Source organism: Gavia stellata, chromosome 4 (assembly GCF_030936135.1).
Source record: "Gavia stellata isolate bGavSte3 chromosome 4, bGavSte3.hap2, whole genome shotgun sequence".
Lineage (NCBI taxonomy): Eukaryota > Metazoa > Chordata > Aves > Gaviiformes > Gaviidae > Gavia > Gavia stellata.
The window spans coordinates 60,626,927-60,650,052 of record NC_082597.1 but is presented as its reverse complement, the minus strand read 5'-3'; the positions used below and the strand labels follow the sequence as shown (position 1 = coordinate 60,650,052).

Genomic DNA, 23,126 nt, shown 5'->3' with positions numbered 1-23,126 from the left:
GCAAAAGTTTCTGACACCAGAATCGGTGACTAAATTGAAGCAGTGAAAGTCACTACTATCAAGTCTTGCCTTACTTTGCTAAGGTCTCTCAGGAGAAAAAGAAACTCAGCTCTGCTCATCAGAGGATAATAAATGGGTCTGAGAGAAATTCCAGGCACAAACCAACTCTGGAGGAGAAATACTGCTTTATCTGATTGATCTCTGATGAGGAAAAGAAAAAAAGAAGCCTTCAAGTTTTAGAAGCTTGATTTTAGAAAAGGCCCAAGGCCAGTTCAGAACAGGCTTTGGCATCAGAATGTTTGATGACAATACTTCTGGTCAGAGACCTTTTACTTCCACAGGATCTGAACTTGGTCCTTGCACCCTTCCTGGAAGAGCCATTCGAGTCCTTGTTCCCTGTTGCATGTATCTTTCCTCACGGCCATTTCTTCCACCTAGCAGAGATTCAGAGAGACTTCTGTCAGCTATACAGCCTTGTTCCTGACTAGGACAGCTCTTTGAGTTAATCCCAAAATTCCTCCAATGGTTGTGTCAGAATTCCATCCAAATTAAGAAATGAACACCTGCTTTCTTTCCCAAGCCTCACACCTCTGTGGTTGAGTCAGCTTTGGACAGCAAATACCAAGAAGACCATTTTTTTACTTGTGGGTTACGACCTGTGAGTCGTCCTGGCTGGTTCCTTGGGGCGTGTGGGCTGTACTACACTAGAGCTCAGTTACTATCAGTTACTATCATCTCAGGTATCTGCAAGGAGCTTCATGCCTGGGGCACCACTCTTTCAACACCATCCCTGTGACTGCCAAGGCACCATGGGACAATAATATATTTAATAGAACAGTCTGTCTTTTCTTAAGACCCTGAGACCCAGCTCCACATGCCCAGCAAGTGTATGATGGAAAGAAGTATTGGAATCACCCAGCATTTATGGACTGTCTCTCAAAAGAGAAGAAAAATTATTACTACTAACTGCAGTTCTCTAAGCTGTAATATCCATGCGCACAGTTGCTATTTTCCTTCCTTCCTCCTTCTCCAAGTCTCTTTTTTTGGTACTTCCGTTGTTGAGCCTCACCACAGTACACTGCTATTTGGTGATTATGTACGCGGTGGGAGGGAAGGTAGAGCATGTGTGCCCCCTCTGGGCATTACTTTTGTAAAAACAAGTCTGACTCAAGTGTTTATTGTGCAAACCTCCACACTGTAAATGTATATATCTGCAAAAAAACATATCCAGGAAACACAGCCACTGGAAAGTAACCTTGCTTTCCTCCTCTTGGCTGCATAACACTCCCCTCTCTGCCCGTCCTTTGGGAATAGCATCCACTTACACAAAACTTCCCTCAGAATCTGGAGGAAGACTGATGGTCAAACTGTAGCCAACTCATGCGTAGGGGAACAAGAAGGATTTCTTGAACACTGTAAGAGAGGATGACCAGCAAGGCAAATAATAACAGCCCAGCAAAAAGACAGGCACACCAAAGTGCAAGATTAGTAATTACCTATACCCCAGGTAGGACTAGGATGTCCATGCTACAGGGTACTACAAGGAATAGCTAGAAACTTGCAGCTTTTGCCTTGGTATGTTTGTGTCTACATTAAGACAAAATGCAGCAAATGAGTGAATTGAACAGGGTAGTGAAGAGGTAGTAATATTTTGATAGATATTTATTTCTCTCTCATGCCAGAACCACAGAAGAATGAGGATAAAATAATGAAAATGCTACAGTGGTGCTGTCTAGTGACATGTGGATGAAATAATGTAGCCATCCTATCTGCCAAGCTGAAGTTCGGTTGCCAAGTCCTTGAGCTTTACCATGAGAAATGCTCCTTCCCCTAACCTCAGCTTCCCATCCATGTAATTTGCAGTTACCCCCTGAATTAAGAAACAGCAGGGATTTCTGCATGTTAGTAAGAGACTACCTTCCTGTACATTCCAGCTGACGTTTTACCCATTTTCTCCCATTTAATGAGTTAGCACGTACAGGAGACTGACAGTTGGGGGGGCAAAAAGCAGCACCTCCTATGAAGACGTCAGTCGCTCACAATTTCCTCCAGCTCCCAGAATCACAGAATCACAGAATCACTACGGTTGGAAAAGACCTGTGAGATCATCAAGTCCAACCTGACTCTCACTGTTGACTCTGTGCACTGGTTTCTTTTCCTCGGATAAATTTTAGAGATCAGTTAACAAAAAGGTTTTTCTAAACTTTTCATTTTGGTGGATCGCTGCTGAGGTATTGCAGAGCCGAAGTGGAAGCGTACACCGGCGGAGCAGGTCTCCCACCGCAAGCGGGGGAAGCCGGGATCCAGTGCGGGAAGTGAAAGACCTGCAAAGCCTGGAGATGGGGCAGCTTGTGGCTTCACCCGAGCACCCCGGAGGAGCAGTTGCACGAGGACCTATTACCTGGCAGAGCGTTAATTTCTGTTACTAAATGGCTCTCGGAGCTCCAGCTGGTCCCAGGCCCGGCTAAAGGTGGCAGGGGCACCAAACGTGACAGCCTGGGCTAATTGAGATGCAGCTAAGCGCCCTTCCGCAATTTATTTTATGGAAACCAGAGCAACTGCCGCTGAAGGCAACCAGTCTCCCAGGAAGTTCAGTCGGAAACCGAGCGTTTGTCACCCCTGGGGCAGGGGTGCAGCCAGCCCGGGCAGCACAGCGCGCCCCCAGCAGAGAACGGCCGCCCCCCCACTGCCCCCTCCCCGCCGCGCAGGCCCCGCCCCCTCAGGCCCCGCCCCGCTGCCGGCCACGGGCTTCTTTCCCCTATAGCCACGCCCCCTTCCGTGCTTTCCCGGCGCTCGGAGATGACCTCACGCGGCTCTGCCTCCGCCCCTTCCGTTTTTCTCCGCCGTTGTAGGCGGAGCCCCCATCAGGCACGTCACTCGGGGCGCGCCGGAGCCGCTCGCACGTGCGGTACCTCTCGCGCCGCGCCGCGCCGCACCGCACCGCACCGCACCGCTCGCGTGCCGCCGCCGCCATCGCCATGAGCTGCCCCGTGACGTGCGCCGCTTGGGTGCGCTGCGGCGTTGCCAAGGAAACGCCGGACAAGGTGAGGGTAGGGGGCGGGCGGAGGGACCCCCACTTGTCGCCGCCAGCCGCCCTCACCCCTCCCTGTGTCCGCCCCGCAGGTGCAGCTCAGCGAGGAGGAGCTGAAGCGTCTCATTGAGGAGGCCCAGGACAGGCTGGGGTGAGCCGGGGGAGCGGGGCGGGGGCGCCGGGCGGGGCGCGGCGCGTCTCTTGGGGTCTGTTGGAGACGGGGTTGGAGCCCCCCGGGCCTCACCGCTGACAGAGCGGGGGAGGGGAGGGGAGGGGGCCCCCCCACCGGGCACGGGGAGAGCTCGGGCACCGCCCCGCAGGCCGGGGGGGGCTCGCTGAAGGCCCGGTTGGGAAGCAGCCGCGAGCAGTGGAGATCGGCACCGGACAGCACCAGTTCCTCCTGAAGCGACTGTCTCAGGTGAGCCTGACGTCCCGGAGGGTCGTTTGTCCGGAGAGTGAAAGGAGAAGCATGGGATTGAGTGTATCCTGCCTTCGTGGTGGATATGACAACATGGGTTGTGTTCCCATGCGGTTCTTCAGTTGTCAACCGTGTGCCGTCAGACTAGCCCAGCGTTTCAGGTGAAGTCTGCAGATACCCACTCAGGGCCCGGTCCTCGCTGGAGCTGCCACTCCCGCCTAGAGTGAGGAAATAAGAAGTTGGGTTTGTAACCATGGGTGCTTTGGAGATGTGGCAAACCGAGATGGAAGTCCCAAACTGACTGTGGAAACGTGGATGCTTAGGGTGAGACGTTACAATCTAAGTGAGTCTGGACACCAGAGTGGAACTCAGAATGAGTTGGTATTTATGCTTTAGCAAAAAAGGCAAAACATCACTGGGGTGTATTTATGGTTCACATACTAAATGGGAGACATAATGACTTTCCACTCAGCACTAAAAGTCCTTAGTCGTGTAGTTGCATTAAGTTTTGTTGCTCTGCTTTTAAGAAAAAAGGTAAATAGAATAACAGAAGTGATGGATTTAGGAAACGTAATCTATGGAAGACAATAAAGAAATGGCTCTCTTTTGTCTAGAAAAAGATGAGGTATTGAGGTCGTATTCCATTTTCTGGCCTTTTTCAGTTAGATCTGTTCATAGATTCAGGCTTCTGATTCTGTTTCAGCTATATAGGCTGTGTGATTATATCACTGTATGATTGAACAGATGCAACAGGCAGCAGTAAAAGCTTTTATAGTTGGGTGAATATTATCCACCTGATTTCTGTTAGATGGATCTGTGACTTTATTGCTGAACAGTGTTTTGTCCCAGGATGTGTTTTGTTCTGTTTTTGTTTTTTAATGGTTCCAAAATCATCTTAAATGTTTGTAAGATTCTTAGTTTATGCTAATTTCTTAACCAATTATGTTTAACGTTTCTGTTATCTGTGGTGTTACTTGTTTCTCCTTTATGTGTGTGAACTTTTGGTTTTTTGAGTGGATTCCTTTCTGGAAAGATTTGAGGTGCTGTTTGTTAGTACTTATGCATTCTGTTAAACTTCAACATGGAAATTTAAAGACCATCTGTAACAACCAAAGGTGTTATGATCTTTTTAGAACATTTGGTACTTTGTAGAACTTGTTACAACATCAGTCACTTTTTTTCCCCTGTGCAAAGATCACAAACAAGACTGGGATTTAGAATCTGTGATTATCTTATTACCAGTTTTTACCCAAGGAAAAACTTACACAAGGAAAAACTGGTAATGTGAAGTGTTTATTTTACTGAACAGATTATAAAAATAGGTTTCTGATATTTACTTCAGAACATATCTGTTAGAACTGTCTTGGCTCATTGTTGCCTGAGAATTTTGAGTGCAGAAGGACAGAAATACAGTGTATTCAACAGGGATGACTTCCTATGGAGCACGCTCCATTGAGACATCTGAAAAGTTTGTTAGGTCCACAGCAAATGTTTAATGTATGCTTCCTTCTACTGAATTCCTTGCATAAGGAATTGTTACCATGAAAGTTCCAAGTTTTCTAGATGTTGCATAGTTTACCCCATAAGAAGTAATCTGCAATATGTCCCTACCTAATGAATTTTATGTTGATTTTTTCTTCTAATGTAAGTATGGGAAGTATAAGGAAATAAGGTCTTAAAAATCTTGAAGAAATGCAAGAGTCATCACACATGACGGGGCCTGTGGGTGGGGGGGAAAAAAAAAGGAAGGAATGAATTAGACACATGTGAATGCGCAGAAGTGAGGTTGAGAGCATTGTATCCACAAAAAATGAGTAAGAGAAAGGGATTTAGACACACAGTTTAGCTTTGTCAAGCCAAACTTGTGCCACATTTTGTTATGAAAACTTTCAAGGAGAAACTGTGTCTGGGAGCCTGAGAATAACGGTGCCTTGTATTTTGGGAAAAGATAGGAAAGGAGTGAATGGATTTCCAAATTATTGGCATAAAGACTTGAAACCCATGTGAACAGCCAGGGTTGTGTGCTGAAATGTTGTTAGCAGTCCCCTAAGCCATTACCTGGAAGCATTTTAAATGTCTGTCACAGTTTCTCAGGGTTGTGTATCTTTAAACAGGGATGGTGCTGATGGTAGCGATGAAGGCCAGATGGCATATGGCATGAATGTAGCCATTCCTGGCCCAGCTAAGTCTTCTCATAAAAGTGAAGACCGGTCTGATGATGAATTGGATGAATACGATTTGGAAAATTATGATGAAGAGGAATACACAGGTAAGAAAAATTTAAATGTCAGATATGCAGTGCAAGTGAAGGACCTTTTCACTTCTTGTTGTACGTAAGAGACTATTATCCTAAAACTGCATAGTGCTATGTTTCAGATGCTGGAAACTGGCATTTCTAATTATTTGCTTGTCCCAGTTTCGGAAGTCATTTAGTAAGTGAAACAATTCGGTGTCCCCCTCCCTGACACTAGAACTGAGAGCAGTGTTGGAAAGAGTGTCGCTCCCCCTGCTGTAGTGCTGGAGCAGAGCAGCAGAAGTCCCTGAAAGCACTAAGCAATTTAGCTTACTGAGGTTCTTATGTCTGGAACTTGGAAGTTCATTTAGCCCACCCCTGATATTTTGCAACACAGGTAATACAGGTGTTAGTACAGGAGTTTCTAACTTCACTTGTCATTGACATGTATAAAAAATGTTCTGAAATTCCCATCTAGGTGATATAAAACTTGGAGACTCTTTGGCTACTCTGGCAGTATATGGGAGTAATGATCATGATCCTTACATCACTCTAAAAACCACTGTAAGTACTATAAAAATGTTAAATATCTTAAACAGCATAAACTTAAAAATCAGTTAAATTTTCTACAGTGCCTTAGGGTCTGTAAGTGCTTGCAGTCCTTTTCCAAAGGTGTGCCAGATTTTTGATCAGATGGAACTCTTTTCTTTTAAAGCTGCTTTGTGCAGTCCCCTCTATGTGTGCTTTTTACATTTAAGTCAGATGTTAAGACGTACTGGCTCATGATTTAAGCCACAAGCTTCTGTATGTGGATGTGGTTTGTCACCTGTCTACTAAGACCCAGAAAATGCTTGAAGAAATAACAAATCTCAGTATCTGAGGCCACTAACAATCCAAATTAGAAAACTTCCCAGACTGCAAGACACCTACACCTTCCAACAGTTTGTGGAAGAAAACAAGCTGAGGTGGACTTTTTTATTCTCTGAATGGTGGCATTTTTATTCTCTGAACATAGTCTTTCACAGAATGACACAGAATCACAGAATCATTTAAGTTCGAAGAGACCTGTAAGATCATCAAGTCCAACCATCAACCCAACACCCCCATGCCCACTAAACCATGTCCTGCAATGCCACGTCCACACGTTCCTTGAACACCTCCAGGGATGGTGACTCCACCACTTCCCTAGGCAGTTTATTCCAGTGTCTCACCACTCTCTCAGTAAAGAAATTTTGCCTAATATCCAGTCTAAACCTCCCCTGCTGCAACTCAAGGCCATTTCCTCTTGTCCTGTCACTCGTCACTTGGGAGGAGAGACCAACACCCACCTCTCTGCAACCCCCTTTCAGGTAATTGTAGAGAGCGATAAGGTCTCCCCTCAGCCTCCTCTTCTCCAGGCTGAACAACCCCAGTTCCCTCAGCCGCTCCTCATAAGACTTGTGCTCCAGACCCCTCACCAGCTTCATTGCCCTTCTCTGGACACGCTCCAGCACCTCAATGTCCTTCTTGTAGTGAGGGGCCCAAAACTGAACATAGGATTCGAGGTGTGGCTTCAGCAGCACCGAGTACAGGGGCACGATCACTTCCCTACTCCTGCTGGCCACACTATTTCTGATACAGGCCAGGATCTTTGTTCTTCCAAACAGTCTTACTTTCCATATCATGCAAGCTTCCTGTAGTGGTTTTTTGTTGGGGTTTTTTTTTCCTTGCTTTCACCTTGCTTCTTTAAATGTGCTTTCCACTGCTAGGAGTAGAAGAATGAGCACCTTTATCATCTTAGTTTTAGAAGAGATGATCCTTATCAAGGTCTGAATACCACTTGTTCTAGAGATGGGTTTAGTTTTACCCTGTAAAAGATTTTTCTGTCGCAGCAAGGAGTGTGACTGAGTGTGCTAAGTTACTATCTTTTCTTACGGTGGTTCTTTGGGGGAGTGTTTCTGGCTACTTCTGCTATGGTGCATGTCTGCAAGCAAAGTATTCTGTTTTAAGAAAATAGCAAGACCAAAGTGTTTGAAGGCATCTCTCCAGTATCTGAGGCCACTAACAACCCGAATTAGAAATCTTCCCAGATTGCAAGACTCCTACACCTTCCACCAGCTTGTGGAAGAAACCAAGCTGAGGTCAGCTCAGGCTACATGTCAAATTAGGGGTATGGCATGGAGAAATATGTCCCTGCTTATTAAGCGTATATGCACGGCATACTGTTTAGTTGACTGCCTCTGCCTGCATTCGTTTCCACCAAGTATCAGATGGGGAACATGTTTGCAGGAGCTGGCTTTGTTAGGAGCTCTGCAGTGGGTGAAGAAGTCTCTGGTTGCAGTTTAACACAAGCTAACTGTCAACAGTGCTGGCCTGTTACGCAGCCTGTTCGTCTTTTTCTGGTGAACAGTGATGCAGCATGCAAGACATGAGGTAATCCTTCTACTCTACTTAACATCGGTATTGCCTTAGCTAGAATATTGGGCGCCTCTTCAGAAAAGATACGGAGAGATTCCAGAGAATATCCCACAGTTTAGTTCAGAAGGATGGATTGCAACTTTTAATTGATTTAATTTACATGGAGAGATTACAGAAATCAATTACAAGGTGAGGTTGCATGAGAAGAGACAATGTAATCTAGAGAGCAACCAGGAGAGACTATGATCATCTGGGGCAGGATGATGGAGTAGGTGAATTTTTGAGACATCTTCTAAGCATAAAGATTCTGCGATTTTTCTGGGTTCTGTGCTTTCTATACTATTTTGGATTCTTTACAAAGCTGGTAAGATTGAAAGAAAAGAGTAGCTGTAGGCTTCTACCACAATGTCTAGTTTGTGTGTCAGAAGGCTTTGTCAAACATGTGGTCTCAGACAAGGAGTTATGGTGACTTCACATGCTGTAACAAAGCTCAAGGAGGAAGGCATACGTCTTACCTTTAAAACGAGTTCACTTGCTATGTGCGCTTTGGGGCACTGTATGTTTTCTCTGTGTTCCACTGACTGGTTGATGATTTTTCTTGCTCCTGTGTACCAGTAGAGGAGAGAAATGCTTTAAAACTGTTTTTTATAATCAAGGAGGTATTTGCACAGGGATTCAGGGAGAATATGAGCTGCATTTATTATGTCAGAAAAGCTAACTTTCTTCCAGACATAGAAAAGTGAACACGTTTTTCTCAGACCTTTCTTCCTACACTCAAGTCCTTTCCTCAAATTCTGAAGGAGAATACTTTTTAGTGCTTCAACATGCATTTTAAGTTGTCTTTTGGTATTTACTACTAGTACTGTTGAAGACTAAGTACTGTGCAGCATTAAGCTGATTAATTCAAAGAATGCAGTACTTGATAGAATTCAAATATAGAATTCAAATATTGAAAAGATGCTTGAAGTGAATAAAAAAGAAGTTAAAAGCTTGCAACAAGAAGTCCAAAAAGTCTTGTATGTATTGTATATTTGAAGGATGGTACTCTGTTTGTGTAACACTATTGACTTTTATGTACAATTCTTAGTTTCCCACTAATAAAAATTCTGTGAATTCCTTCCATTCATCAGTAACAAAATTACATGAGAGGTTACATCTGTTCTGATACAGCTGAATGCCCAGTATAGCTGTAGGCAGTACTTTTCTGGAAATATTTTCCAGAAAGTAGACAATGCTTTAATGCTCTTGAAATTGCTTTCTGAATGTGAGGAGCAGTTACAATATGCTTATTGTGTAAAAAGTTGGTACACTACATAAGTGCTCAAGGCATGAGAGCACAAGGGAAATAAGCTATGTATGTGGGCTTCTGGTGGTGATTCTCTTTTCAGCAATGGGCTGCATCATGGTAGCCTCGAAAGATGGTTTCATATTTGATAATTAAACATCTCTCTAAATCCACATAGGTGCACATAAGCAGTCCTTCAGTCTATATAATAACTATTCAATCTCCCTGTGATTGAGTCTGGTTCCTGTCTTTCTCTGTTTACTACCATAAGATGGTGGGCAGCAGGGTGTTGGGTTTTGAGTGTTTTTAGTTATGGTTAAAAGTTGTTACTGATTCAGCTTTTTGAACGCGTGTAGTTTTTTGTGTTTATGTGCTTTGCTTAACATCTGTTGTCCTCTCCTTTTTCCTGTTCAGGATCAATATGAACAGGAGGACTTTTTGATTAAGCCCAGTGACAATCTTGTCCTTTGTGGCAGAGCTGATAAAGACTACTGTAGTTTGGAGGTCCATGGTAAGTAACATAGGATTTGTTCCTTACGGTGAACTTAGGGAATATGTCTTGCCTATCCTGTTCCATATGGCTGTGTAGAAGGGGGGGAGGTGTTTTTTCAGTTTTTTTCTCCCCATCTGCCCTGTTTGTTTTGTCCTCTTTCCTATGTCATGGTGCTTTAGCCGCTTTCCAGAACTAGAATATTTAATGTGGAGTTACTGTTACTTAGAGGATAGTGTAGCTTTATCAGACTACATATCATTTCCTTTCCTTCTTTCATTCCTAATGACACTTAGAAAATACAATGGCATTTTTATTCTCTGAACATAGTCTTTCTTCCAAACAGTCTTACTTTCCATATCATGCAATCTTCCTCCAGTGGTTTTTCGTTGTTTTTTTTTAACTTGCTTTCGCCTTGCTTCTTTAAATGTGCTTTCCACTGCTAGAAGAATGAGCACCTTTATCATCTTAGCTTTAGAAGAGATGATCCTTAACAAGGTCTGAATACCACTTGTTCTAGAGATGGGTTTAGTTTTACTGTGTAAAAGATTTTTCTGTCGCAGCAAGGAGTGTGACTGAGTGTGCTACGTTACTATCTTTTCTTATGGTGGTTCTTTGGGGGAGTGTTTCTGGCTACTTCTGCTATGGTGCATGTCTGCAAGCAAAGTATTCTGTTTTAAGAAAATAGCAAGACCAAAGTGTTTGAAGGTGTCTCTACAGATACCAGCATCTGGCATTTTCTGTATCTGGAGGTGTTTAAAAATGTTATTAACTGTGTTTTTTCCCTGGTATAACTTATAAAACAATAGCACAGGTTTCTGCAGTTTATAACGTTGGGTAGCCCTGTCTTAGTTAATTACGAAGACTACTTAGTTAACTGAAGCCTTTAGTTAGTATCTGAACATGTATCATGTGCACTTAAAAACGGCACAGTCATTTTGTGTGTGTGATGATACCATTTTATTAATATAATTAATGGGTTTTATCTGCTATCCAATTAGTAAATTGTTTTATTATAAGGAGAAAAATAGCTGGCTAAAGGGAATGCTGTGTTTAGTATATGATTGCTTTACCAAATCTCTTCCTGTATCCCAGTTACAACCTGCTAAAGGTAACTTCATCTGACTTCTTCAGTTTCCTCTAATTTGAAAAGTGTTTGTCATTTACCTTCATTTCCCCTTTGATTGCATCTGGAATTATTTCTTTTTTAAAAAAATTCCCGATTCTGTAAAATTAATGTTTAAACCTTCATTAGTGTATCCTGATGTAGAAAGTGGTGCTGGTGGATATGGAGCATCTATTTTGAAGTGATCTTACAAAGTAGCGTAGTATGCTAGGAAATGTAAGCTTTGCTGAACTTGTCACTTCTTTAGATAAAGTACCCAGGAGTATGTTTGTTTTGTGTAATTCTGTGAGGCATAACTTGGAGGCTTGGAGTACTTGGAGGCTCTGGCCTCTACACTAAACCTCTGAACGCACTGCGAATTCACATTCTAGATCTCCTTGACAATTTAGTGTTTGCCACATCTGCCTTTTGCAGAAGTGAACTGTTTATAGTTGCTTGCTTTTCCTCCTCACTGATGTCTTGTGTATCTTTAATTCTTTTTCAGTTTATAATCATGAAGAGAACTCATTTTATGTACATCATGATATTATCTTGCCTGCTTACCCTCTAAGTCTGGAGTGGTTGAATTTCGATCCTAGTACCGATGAATCACTAGGTAAATTGCAAAAGATACTGTAAATATCCAGTTAAATAATTTTTACTTGAAAAGTATAGAAATGTAATGTTGTCACTAAATAATTTCCTCTAATGGGACGAACAGAAATAAACCCAAGATATTAAGATGGAAAAACTGAACATCAAGTTTTTTGGTTTGGTGATAGAGTCATCTTAGTGATGCTGCTGTAACAATAACTTGACTAAAATACTGTTTTTATTACCAATAATTAAGTTATTTTCAATTAGTAGACCAGAGCAAGCTCTTCTCTGATCTGCTTTTTTTTCCATTTGCGAATGAAAGGTTGCTTTTGTTCAAAATCACTATGGCCAATGCAGTTGATTAGCTGTAAAACACAGCAAAATTTATATGTATTTATGTATTTGGTAACCTTTTTTCTGTGTTATACAGATATTTTTTTTCCATAGCACAGGGAATGTGGTTTTGGCTTTTTTTCCTTAAAAAAACCCAAAGAAAGCGTGGAACTTTACACAGCTTCTTTGAACAGTTACTTGTACTGAAGGGGAAGTGTATTGGAGAGCAAGTAAATTTTTTTCTGGCAACATCTGCTGTCTGTTGATATTTTTAAATTGCTACTTGTCAGTTATAATCATCAAAAGACGTTCAAAGAGAAGATTCTAGTGCATAAGTTTTACTTAAGTTAAAAAATAAGCCACAGCTGGATTGCCAAATATGCTGTTTCATAACTCTAAATAAATGTGGTTGCATTTGGGTTTCTGCTTGTAGGAAATTATGTTGCAGTGGGTAACATGACCCCAGTTATTGACGTTTGGGACCTTGATATAGTAGAATCCTTAGAACCAGTATTTTCTCTTGGAGGCAAGAAAGAGAAAAAGAACAAGAAGAAAGGAAAGAAAGTAAGTATTGCAAAATGGTTTATCTGGTTGGATGGAGGAAACTTAGAGCAAGGCTAATGTCATTATTAGGTTTTTTTCCTACACTGGAAAAATCGTAGATAATCTGGTTAAATTCCGTCTGTCATCTTGAAAGATGGTGTTTAGACAGGTTACAGAAGATAATGTCATGGTCGTCTGCAATAGGTTAAAATCAGTATTTTTTCAACTCTCTGAGTCACAGGAAAGCATTGAGCAATAAAGGACAAGGTTGACACTGATAAAATACATTTACTCAGGATTCACCTCTGTTAGCTTTATCTGTCTAAAATTTAAGCATATTTTAAGCTAGTCATCGAGATTGTCTTGGGTGAATGCATAGAGACACCCCATAGAGAATGGCTTGAGTTTCTTTTAGTGGACTGCAGAGAAAACCTTAGCATCCAGTCTAAACCTCAGTCTTCCTCTTTGGTAGTTAAGTTATGTGAGATGAATCTGACCCTCACTGTACGCCTGAATGTGTTGTTATGATTTGTCCAAATTCTTTGGTATGTAAAACAAGTATGGAAGATAACATAGTTTAATCTTCCAGATTTTGCTTATAGTAGATGCTTCAGGAAGTGCTTGAAGACTCCCTAGAGTAAATAGGAAAGGTGAACACTGGGTATATAGCTAATCTTGGTTTCCCAAATGAAGGAGCACTGCACTGTTAGTCAGATAAAGAACCACTGTGTGTAATTGTGAAAGGGGTTTACTTCTTGAGGTCTCAGACCTTCTGGTTTTAAAAACAATGGAAAAAATATCCTTGGAAGGGGAATTTGTTGCTTCTGAAAATCTGAGTGATCAGAATTGATGTTGAAGAAATGATTCATAAATGTTACCTCAATTTGAAATGCTAATTGTTCTCTGTATGGATAATTAAAGCCTGGTATTAAGAACAGAAGAGGAATGGGGTGGCTTAGGGGTGGTTTCCAATTGCTGCCCTAGTAAACTCTGAAGCTTAACCATTTTAAATTAGAATTTGTAGAAGCTGGCAGTTACAAGGACCTAAAGCTCAGTTAATTGGGAGGAGGGAGAGGGAGCTGCCAGGAGTGTTTAGAAAGAAGCTGAAGAAGCTGCACATTAGCTGGAGACAATGAAATTTCTTCTACCAGCCTGAAGGGAGTAACTGGTTCTGTAATCCCACCAGCTGTGAATGGAGCAATCTGAGATCTGGGGTAGGAGGCAAGGTGCAGGTACTGCAGAGACAGTTCTATAAAAAGCCTTGTTGCAGCAAGCAAGAATAATTTAAAACACAAAGTTGTTTGTGAAGACATTAAGGAGTTCATACTAATGTAATGCTTGATTTCCGTTGAAGCTGTAATTTTCAAAAGTATGTTGTATCTGCATACACAGAGTTTATCTTCAGAAGGGACAGTGAAAGGACATACTGATGCTGTGCTTGATCTTTCATGGAATAAACAAAGCAGGTAAAAGAATACTTGAATAGCAATGGGTGGTTGCAAATTTGTATACTTAATTAGGCATACTTTTTCACAGAAATCTAAAATCTTATGTAGTAGAACATTGAACTTGAAAGCAATGCTGAAATGAATCAATTCTCAAAAATAGACACAGACCCCCTTTTTTTTTCCAACTGGAAGTCTCGATTTATTTTTTAAAAACCTATATATTGCTGCAGATTACTTTTTATTGGCAAGTTGTCCAGATGAAGGCAGGGCTAAGGTGGGTCTAAGCCATTTGATATATTGGCTACATTCAAGTCAAATGCACAAATTGGAGAAGCAGAAGGGCTGCCCTGATCTGTGGTGATCTGCCAATGACCTAAAACACCATTTCAACAGATAGAAGTAGATTTATAGAAGTAAGTCCTTGCTATGCTGGTTTTTTTCCACTGGCTTTTGCCCAGGAGCTGTGAACAGAAAAGAGAGTGTAAAAGCCCTAATAGCACAGTTGTAGAAATGCCTCTGACCTTTGGGTTATCCTAGGCAGAGAGAATTCCCTGTTGGCTGAATGAAGTAGCAATAAAGTGCTGCTATTGAAGCAACACAAAGCTGGCCCATCTTGGGGGAGAGGTCAAGGGCAATGTGCTGACTGAAATAAAGATGCTGCTGTTTTTTATCACTTAGGTGGTTTTTAACAGTTCAGCTGTCAGAGGATCCTCAGCGTGGGCCCTGAAACTGTTCCAGTCAGACACAGGCAGATTTTTTTATATCTTTTTTTTTACTGCTGTCATAAATGTGTCTGAAGAGATACATAGTCAACTCCACGTACTCCTGATGAGCAGGTGTAAGCCTTCACTTACAATGCTTTGTTATCTAGATACTGAAAAAGGAAACACCCACGTAGACATGCAGTACATGTACATAAATTGCACTCTTAATTTACAGTGCGTTGTCTATTGTTCTTAAATTATACATATGCAAAGAGTGTGGTAGTGATCATTCCATTAATGTTACAAAAGAGTAGCTTTCATGTACCTAGAAGTGGTTGTCTGGTGATAATAGAGAGACAAGTCACAAAAATTATGGCTACAATAGTTAAGTGTCTGGAATACATAATTCTGTAATGTGCTGAGTTACAAACTCATTGATACTGGTTGATTTTTCAGGAAATAAAAACAGCCTTGAAGTGGGAAGCTTAGGGGCAAAACAAGGAACTCCTTGGAGCAGCTGTATTTAAATGTTTTGTTGTTGCCTTTTTTTTTTTTTGTTGCTTCCAGGAGATTGTTAGCTCTTTCAGTGAGAAACACTTGGTTAGTATTAAAAAAAAAAAGGTGTGGGGGGAGCAGTTTCAATCAGAAACAGCATGTTGAGGTCATAGATTAATAAGTCTGGTTTTAAGAGCAATGGTAGCAATTGTACTGTGTATTTGACAGGCCTTTGGTAATGTTTTGAGTTTTTTCTGATTAAACTTCTAAACTGTGTGTTTATTGCTTTAACACAATTGGTCAAATATAAGTTGAAATGTGGGGTCTGTAAACTAACTAAAATGTTAGCGGTTCCTTTCAGCATTCTATGAAGGGTGTACAGTGTTGGGTCTTCAGTAGGTATATAAACACTCAGATATTGGAGGGCAAAATATTTTAAACCAGGTTTGTCTGGTTCTACGGCTGTATGCGTATGCAAATAAAACTAAGTTGCGTAGGTAATGTTTAAAATACTATTTTAATGTCAAAGGAAAGGAAGTGCTTAAAAGCCTTTCTTGCTTTGTTTTGTTCAAGAAATCTTCCAGTAAATTATATTTTAAGTGGTGGTGGGGGGGAAATACAAGCAAAACTGTCACTTACAATAATAAGTGTTGTACTAATATAATGTAATATAGCCTGTTTGTAGTCTTTACTTGTAACTTAGAATTACCTTCGGGGAGTTATCCCTCAGGCATGAGATACATAGTCTAGAGACCAGAGTGTACTTGATCTCAGAATCAGGCTTTGTATGTATTTTGGATTTTTGACTATTATTTTTTTGTGTCTGTATAAAGATTTTTAAAACTCATTTTTGATCTATTATCAGGAACGTTTTAGCAAGTGCATCTGCTGACAACACTGTGATTCTGTGGGATATGTCTGTGGGTAAGCCCGCAGCCAGCCTCACGCTACATACAGACAAGGTATGTAGTAATTGCTATGTTTCTTCCACTGTAAAATACAGAGAAAAAATAACTGCAGTTTTTCATTGACTGCTTGGTAGTGAATGCTTAGAACAACAATTCTGTAATTTTCTAACAACTGTGCAGGATTCTTTAAATTTCTGAATTAGTTGCTTTGGCCAACAACATTCTATTTGCTTTTGAAAATGTTAGTTAACTTATCCTTTAGGAAGTTTGCAAAGATGTACAGCAGTTTTTAAAATGCCTTTTGTGTGAAAGCCCTGATGGTTGGGAATCTAGTGGTGCTGGTATAAGCTACAAAATATAGATCTCTGAGCATAGGTCAAGCTGTAACTCTCTCTTAAGGAAACAATGAATGTCGGGTACAGTTTTTTCTAGGTAGGAAAGGTTTAAAATAAATGATACTAAAATACCATAGTGATGGGTACTTCAGAAATGAATTAATCTCATAGTAATTAAAATGCAAAAGTTAATTATTAATAACTATAACCTTATTTTGCTGTTAACTAAGTCACTGCCCTTGGCAAACTCCTGACTTTCCATTTTTGCTAACATCTGCATTTTTCCCTAAACTGGAAGCAACTATTATTTTACCTCCTCCAGCTTATTTTTTTTAATATCTAGGGCTGAAAGGGGGCATGTGGTTCTGTTCAGTTAAATTACATTGGAAAATATCTTGTTTCCACTGGGTGGGGGTGTTTGAAATAAAAAATAATGTGCATCTCTTGCACTTTTCTATAAGAAATCTGAGTATCAACAAGCTTAATAGGAGGGTTTTTGGGGGGGAAATGTGCTCGTTTTGGGGGGGGGGGGGTGTTTGTGCTCTGTTTGTTCAAAGAAAAGTTCCTGTATTATGTGTATTACATCTCAATGCTTATTTTTTTAAAATAAAATCTTCTGTTATCTAGGTTCAGACAGTGCAATTTCATCCATTTGAAACTCAGACCCTTATTTCTGGATCTTACGATAAGTACGTCAGGGTAATACTGTCAAACGTTACACATAGGGAGGGTATTAGTATTGAATTAAGCCTGTTAAGTTGCCTCATGTTTTCGTTTTCATTTGCTTATAACTGTGCCAAATTTGAGGAATACTATTATTTTTTTCCACTGAGGTAGCCAGGTTTGTATGTGGCCAAAAAGTAGGTTTCCTTACCGCTTTCTCAGGACTAGCCAATTCCTTTAACTATCTGGACTGACATTTTCTGTGCCAGGTGTCTGTTACAAACTGAATATATTTCTTAATTTGGTCTTATGGCATTTTCTGCATTGGGAATGTGTCACTGGTCCTTCCTGTGAAAACTTGTCAAGGTTTTGCCAAACTGTAAGACCAGGGTGGGGACATGAGGGACTTTAAAATCCCAGTCTGCTCCCTACAGCCTCTATCGATATGCATGCCATAGCCAAAGTTTAACAGGCTATCTCCTGTGATTGCAGCTTGGAGATGCTGTGAAATGGTTTGTGTCTGCACACTTGGACGAGCTCTATAACTGCTAGTTTTTATATGCCCTGCCAACCAAAAAACTTTCCCTTTGTTCTCCTGTCTCCTTGGGGTAATTTTTAATTTTGTTCTATAACCATGATTTTTTTAATATCAATTTTTTTAATTCTGCTTCTAAGACTTTGTCCTTGTGTTAAAGTGTTTAAAGACTGGTCAATCTTTAGCCAAGCCTTTATGTTGTCTGGCTTGTATTATGCTATTGCTACATCTGCTTAAGTAAAAATGTTGGAGAAAAACCTTTTATTGTTGTTAGGAACCTGCTTCTGTCCACTTTCCTCCCCCTCGACTTCCTTCCGTAAAAATAAGAAAAGTCCAAACACTGAGACCAGCTTCTCGATCCCTTTTTAGCTATCCTTTTGATCCCATGGATACCTATAAACCAGTGTACTGTCTGTAAACTAGTAGACTGCCTTTGTGGATTTTGCCTGTAAACTTTTCCCAGGACTACAGGCTGTTCAATGAATATTGGCAGGTGCCTTCATAACCTGAAAGTCAGACTATTAAAAATTGCATATGTACTAAAGCTGTTGTTGTAAAATGCCTGGTAAAAGAGCTGAGAATCTAGATCACATTTTCTTGGCTTTAATTATAGGATAGAGTGGGAGTGGGTTACACTGTGGATGTAAATTGTGGTGAGATGTTGCGACAGTGACGTCATCGCTCCTTCCTTGCATTTGCATCCAGGAGCTTTTTGAGTTGGGATGGATTCTGCCGCCACTGGCCTGAGCACAAGCTGTAAAGAATCCCAAAGGACCCACTAACACCCATCTGCTCTTTCTCCTTTTTGGAGTAGCATTTCCCTAACCACTTGTAAACGTTAATCTTTTTTATTAAAGCATATTTGAAAATGTTTGTATATGTATTGCAAATTGATTTTCTAATTAGTGCATTATTTTGAACAGTCATTACTTGACGTTACTGAAGTCTGTTCATAATTAAGTATTTGCATAATTATGGTCTCCTGTATGGTAAGTATCTCATGTATTGAGCAAATTCGAGCTCTTTTTGCTTAAATGGAATGGCTGTTTGTAACCAAGATGAAACTTTGAAGCATATGGAAAAAGCTTGTGCTTATTTGAGAAACTTTCGTCTGTTACTGAGTTGGAAGACTAAACAGTGAAGTTGTTAATTTTTGAATTGTGGTTTACCTGGACCTTCTGTAGATGCCAGTGGTAAAACAAACTTCCTAAAGTATTCTGCCATGATGTTATTTTTTTTTTTCTTTTCCTATCCCTTTTTCCCATAGATCAGCTGTGCTGTATGATTGCAGAAACCCACAAGATAACCATCGAATGTGGCGGTTTAGTGGTCAGGTCGAAAGAATAACCTGGAATCATTTTTCACCTTGTAATTTCTTAGTGAGTACATGCTCTTCTATTCTTGGTCTGTTGACTGTTGCCATTTCATTTAACCTGTGTTTTTGTGTTCATGATGTTTATGAATCATATAATGGACCTGATGGACAGTTGGACTGTTGGAGTTGTTTATTTTAAAAATTCAGTGTGTGGGAGGATGTTTTTAGGTAGTTTTTTCAACAAGTATATTGAGACCAGCTACTTATTTGGTATCTTCATCATGACAGTCAAAAAGCAATTGATGCTGATGTGTTTTCACTCCAGAGGTGGCTTCTTTGCCATGTTTTTATAGTGTTCAGTGGCTGGGATATATTTTCCTTTGCATAGTTGGTGTTGTGTTTCATGTAATGAGGCAATTGCAGCTGAGAAGTAGCTAATTAGGACTAAGATCCTGACAATTAATTCAGTGTTTCAAATCAGCACTAGAGGGCATTGTCCTTCTAGCTGGTATAGAGTAAAAGTACTTTGGTTTTGTCAAGATTTTTATAATAAAACTTTTAAACAGAATTTAAAACCAAATATTTTTTATTATCTCAATGGCTGTCTAGTTCTCTGTTGCTTTCTGTATACAGCCAACAAAAGCAGTTGCTCAGTTCTATTGGGTTTATGATGTAGCTCTCTCTCAGTATAATCACACTTAGCTTTGCACAGGGCTATTACGCAGCCACAGGATGACTCCAAAAAGTTTGAACTGACAGCTAAGAGACTAAAGGCTCTGTATTTCACTGCCTAACAAGAAAACTAAGCTTAGTAGTGCAGCCATCTTCAAAATACAGTTTAAGAAATTTGTATAGGATTAAGACTTCCATGTTGAGTCCCTGCAGCATAGTTTAGGTATGTAGAATAGCTCAGGCACGAGCTGGATGGAGTCTGACTTTGGTGATGCAGAACTATGTACACTGTGTAATAGGCCCTACTGAGAAGTAGTCTAAGTCTGTCTCAAATCACAGGGATCCAATAGAGGGTGGGTATTATTTTACAGGAGCTTTTTTCCAAATGAGTGACTACGGCTGCTTGTTTTTAAAATGTTGTGGTTTCCTTAGGCAAGCACAGAGGATGGCTTTGTGTACTGTCTGGATGCTCGTTCTGATAAACCACTGTTTACTCTGAAAGCTCATGATGAAGAGGTGTCAGGTAAATTGTGTGCGTGTTGTGTGTGTCCCCAGTGGCAAGGCACATCTGGAAGATGTCTTTAACCAGTATGATTGAGGTGGTAGTGATTCCTTGCTTAACAAATAAGAGTGTGCATACTAATCATGGGTAGCTGCTGCATGAAACAAATCTCTGCTGAGAAGCCATTGCAAGTAAAGTATTTTAACAACAGTGAACTTTTCTCAGTGAATATCATGAATAAGGATGTCAAAACAGATCTGTCCACTTGGGACACATTCCCTGTGTTTTTTGGGTGAGGAAGAACAAAAAATATGCAGTCTGGTCCAGGATTATGAACTATAATGTTTCCCTGCTCTAGCCATAATTATTATACTGATGTTCACTCTGGAGATGATTTAGGTATGGCACATGGGAAGGTTTTCACACTGCCTCCTTTAGGCTACTTTAATTATTTGATCACTGTAGGAGCTTCTAAATAGCAACTTGAAGCAGCTGATTAGGTGTCTAAAATGAGATTGGATGAATATGCCCCATCGTCTTGGATAGCAAAAGAGATTGTCTTTGGCAAATGACTGAAGAAAACTACCTCGGGAAGCCAGATTATGTGAAGTAAGAAGCAGAACAATAGCATCTTTGGACTGTTCCTGTTGTTGGATTGAGAGACAATAGGCCTACCTGAAGTCAGTTTGCTCTCACTACAGGGAGCATGAAACTTTCATTAAGTTTTTGCTCCTTTGTGCTGGAACAGAGTTTAGTGTGAGGAGAGTATTGGGTTTGTTCTCATGACTTCACTCAAAATGTGTCCTCATTACTGTGAAATAGCGGTTACCTGGTGCTCTCAAACTGCTGCACTCTTAATCTTCCAGGGCTACAACTAAGCAGTCAGATAAAAGGGTGCCTTGTGACATCATCTACTGACAAATACGTGAAAATTTGGGATATCCTGGGAGACAGACCAAGTTTAATCCATTCCAGGAATATGAAAATGGTACAGTAATATTAATTTCTTGATTCCAAGAAGGTTTATATATAAACTATGTCTGCTTAATCTTTTTTTGTCTAACTTGAATCTTGTTTTACATAACGTAACATCTTTTAGGAAAAAAAAAAACCCCACAATCTGTGTATTCTGGGTAAATCATGCTCATTACAGTGCAGTATTCAATTCAACATGTAATTGGCAGACTGCTTTAAAGCCTCGGACCTGAACCCCAGATACAATGTTCGGAGTAGAACTGTAGGTACTCCAACATGTATCCGCCAGGTTCAAGACAAAGATGTGATTTACTGTTTGTAATGAGCAGCTCTTGACTTAAATTTTGTGTCTTTAAAAAATAAGTTTCAGGAAACTTACGGAGCTTACATTTATCAAAACTTGCTTGGTGAAAGTATTTTCAGATGACAAATTCATTTTAGGATGGTATTTTTTAAAAAAATTCCTCCTTTTTCTGCCTCTCCCAGGGTGTTCTCTTCTGTGCAGCTTGCTGCCCTGACTTCCCATTTGTTTTTGCCTTTGGAGGAGAGCGAGAAGGGCTGCGTGTTTGGGATATAAGCAAGATTTCTGCAGGTAACATTCTCATTTCTTTGAATCTTGTGGTTCTCCCCTTGCCCCCAGGGTGTATTTGTATATTCAGTAATGTATTGTGGCTCTAGGAGAAACTGTAGGTTAATATTTTTAAATACCCCAAGGCTGCATATGTGGTCATGTTTTCAGCATCAGAAAACGCGGGTTTTTTCTAACTTGGAGAACTGTGTTTGCCACATGATTTATTTTCTTGTAGCCGAAGTATAATACCTGATAATACCTATGTTTTTCTTTTTTCTTAATGTTCCTGGTGTAGTCAAGTATCATATTCTTGAGTACCTGTGGGAATAAAAGTGAGGGCTGGTTTTGATCGGTTGTCATATCTACATGTAACTAAACAGCATGATTTTTGGAGAAGGCTTTTAAGAGCTTGGTGGAAACCAGAGTCTAAAACCAGAAATAAATTACTTAAACTTAATATTTTGCTGTACAAAACTCATCCATTTCACAGTACTTAGGTACAGGAATTATGCACAGGGAAACCTCTAGAGATGCTCTGGAGGAGAAATAACAGGACTTGTAATTTAAGTATCATATGCGGGAGATTGTTCGGACATGTAAGCTTCAACTCCCTACCCGGGGTAAGGGGGAAAGCTTTAAAACTGCACTAGGTTAGGATTTCCATTCCATGATGTTCACCATGCTATTCCTGCTGCGCTACTCTTGTCTCTGGAACAGTAATACATAAGCAATCCCCTATCTGTGTTGCAGTGAATGAAGTTTTTGGAAACAGAGAGAGACTTGTTCTGGCTAGTGCCAACTCTGTGGCTTGCAGCTCCATGGCCAGCAGTAGCAGCAACGATTCGGAAACAGCAATGGAATCGTGATGGACTGAACATCACAAAATCAAAGTAATTAATGGGACTACAACTAATGGGCATTCTACAAATCCCTGTTTGGTGAGAGTTCATAGAAATTATTCTAGTGTCTTGCAATCTGCAGGCTCCTTCATCTCAGACAAAGAAACGTGGTGATGGGGTTAAGCTCTAAGTCAGCAGTTCTAAGTTCCTGCCTCTATTACTGGCTTTGAAAGACTAAATCACTTGCTTTTGCCTTAGCTCATGATCCCTGAAACAGGGGCTACTCTGTGTAAAGTTGGTATCTAAAATGAACAGTCATTAGAGTTTGTTGAATACTGCAAAAAGGGATAAGGAAAAATACAACAGTTGTTGTGTAACAACTGCCAACAGGTGTGTAATAAATAAACAAAAGCTGAATGAAATTAGAAGTGTAAATAGATAATTTATCCTTAATTTAAGGCTAGATTTACAGCTTTCTAATACAGATTTTAAAAGTTCTTCTTTTAAGTCTTAAGAGTATTTCTTGGGCAGTAAGTTGGAGTCCCCGAGTAGAATCTTGAAATGTATTTGTAACACCTCAGATCACCAGTATCAAACCAGAAGTATCCCAGCTGTAGCCCGTCAAGATCAAGGGTTTCTTTTCCCTGGTTCCACAGCACCTGAAGCTTATTGATGTTGCCTGTGTATTGTTCTTTTTCTTCAAGCTCCGAATGTAATATATATAAAGAGAAT

At 40.5% G+C, this 23,126-nt stretch overlaps 1 protein-coding gene across 2 annotated transcripts; it reads left to right on the top strand.

Annotated features, from left to right (window-relative positions):
• Window positions 1-2,978: 2,978 nt before the first annotated feature.
• On the top strand, window positions 2,979-22,799 carry PWP1 (PWP1 homolog, endonuclein). Of its 2 annotated transcripts, XM_059816427.1 has the most exons (15): window positions 2,979-3,044; window positions 3,124-3,182; window positions 5,564-5,718; window positions 6,161-6,246; window positions 9,779-9,875; window positions 11,465-11,575; window positions 12,323-12,457; window positions 13,841-13,898; window positions 15,945-16,041; window positions 16,950-17,011; window positions 18,788-18,899; window positions 19,940-20,030; window positions 20,876-20,997; window positions 21,471-21,576; window positions 22,306-22,799. In XM_059816427.1, exons 1-15 carry the CDS (start codon window positions 2,979-2,981, stop codon window positions 22,419-22,421), a joined length of 1,473 nt encoding a protein of 490 aa, XP_059672410.1. In that variant the 3' UTR covers window positions 22,422-22,799. The 2 variants fall into 2 exon arrangements, with proteins under 2 accessions (XP_059672410.1, XP_009817148.1); XM_009818846.2 differs by lacking the exons at window positions 2,979-3,044; window positions 3,124-3,182 and having other exon boundaries at window positions 5,541-5,718; window positions 12,323-12,453; window positions 13,825-13,898.
• Window positions 22,800-23,126: the final 327 nt, after the last annotated feature.

Excerpts from the sequence above, each read along its gene's own strand:
- PWP1 (XM_059816427.1), top strand. The coding sequence starts at position 2,979 with ATGAGCTGCCCCGTGACGTGCGCCGCTTGGGTGCGCTGCGGCGTTGCC. Across the intron at positions 5,719-6,160 it reads TGATGAAGAGGAATACACAG|GTGATATAAAACTTGGAGAC; the intron begins GTAAGAAAAATT and ends ATTCCCATCTAG. Across the intron at positions 6,247-9,778 it reads ACATCACTCTAAAAACCACT|GATCAATATGAACAGGAGGA; the intron begins GTAAGTACTATA and ends TTTCCTGTTCAG.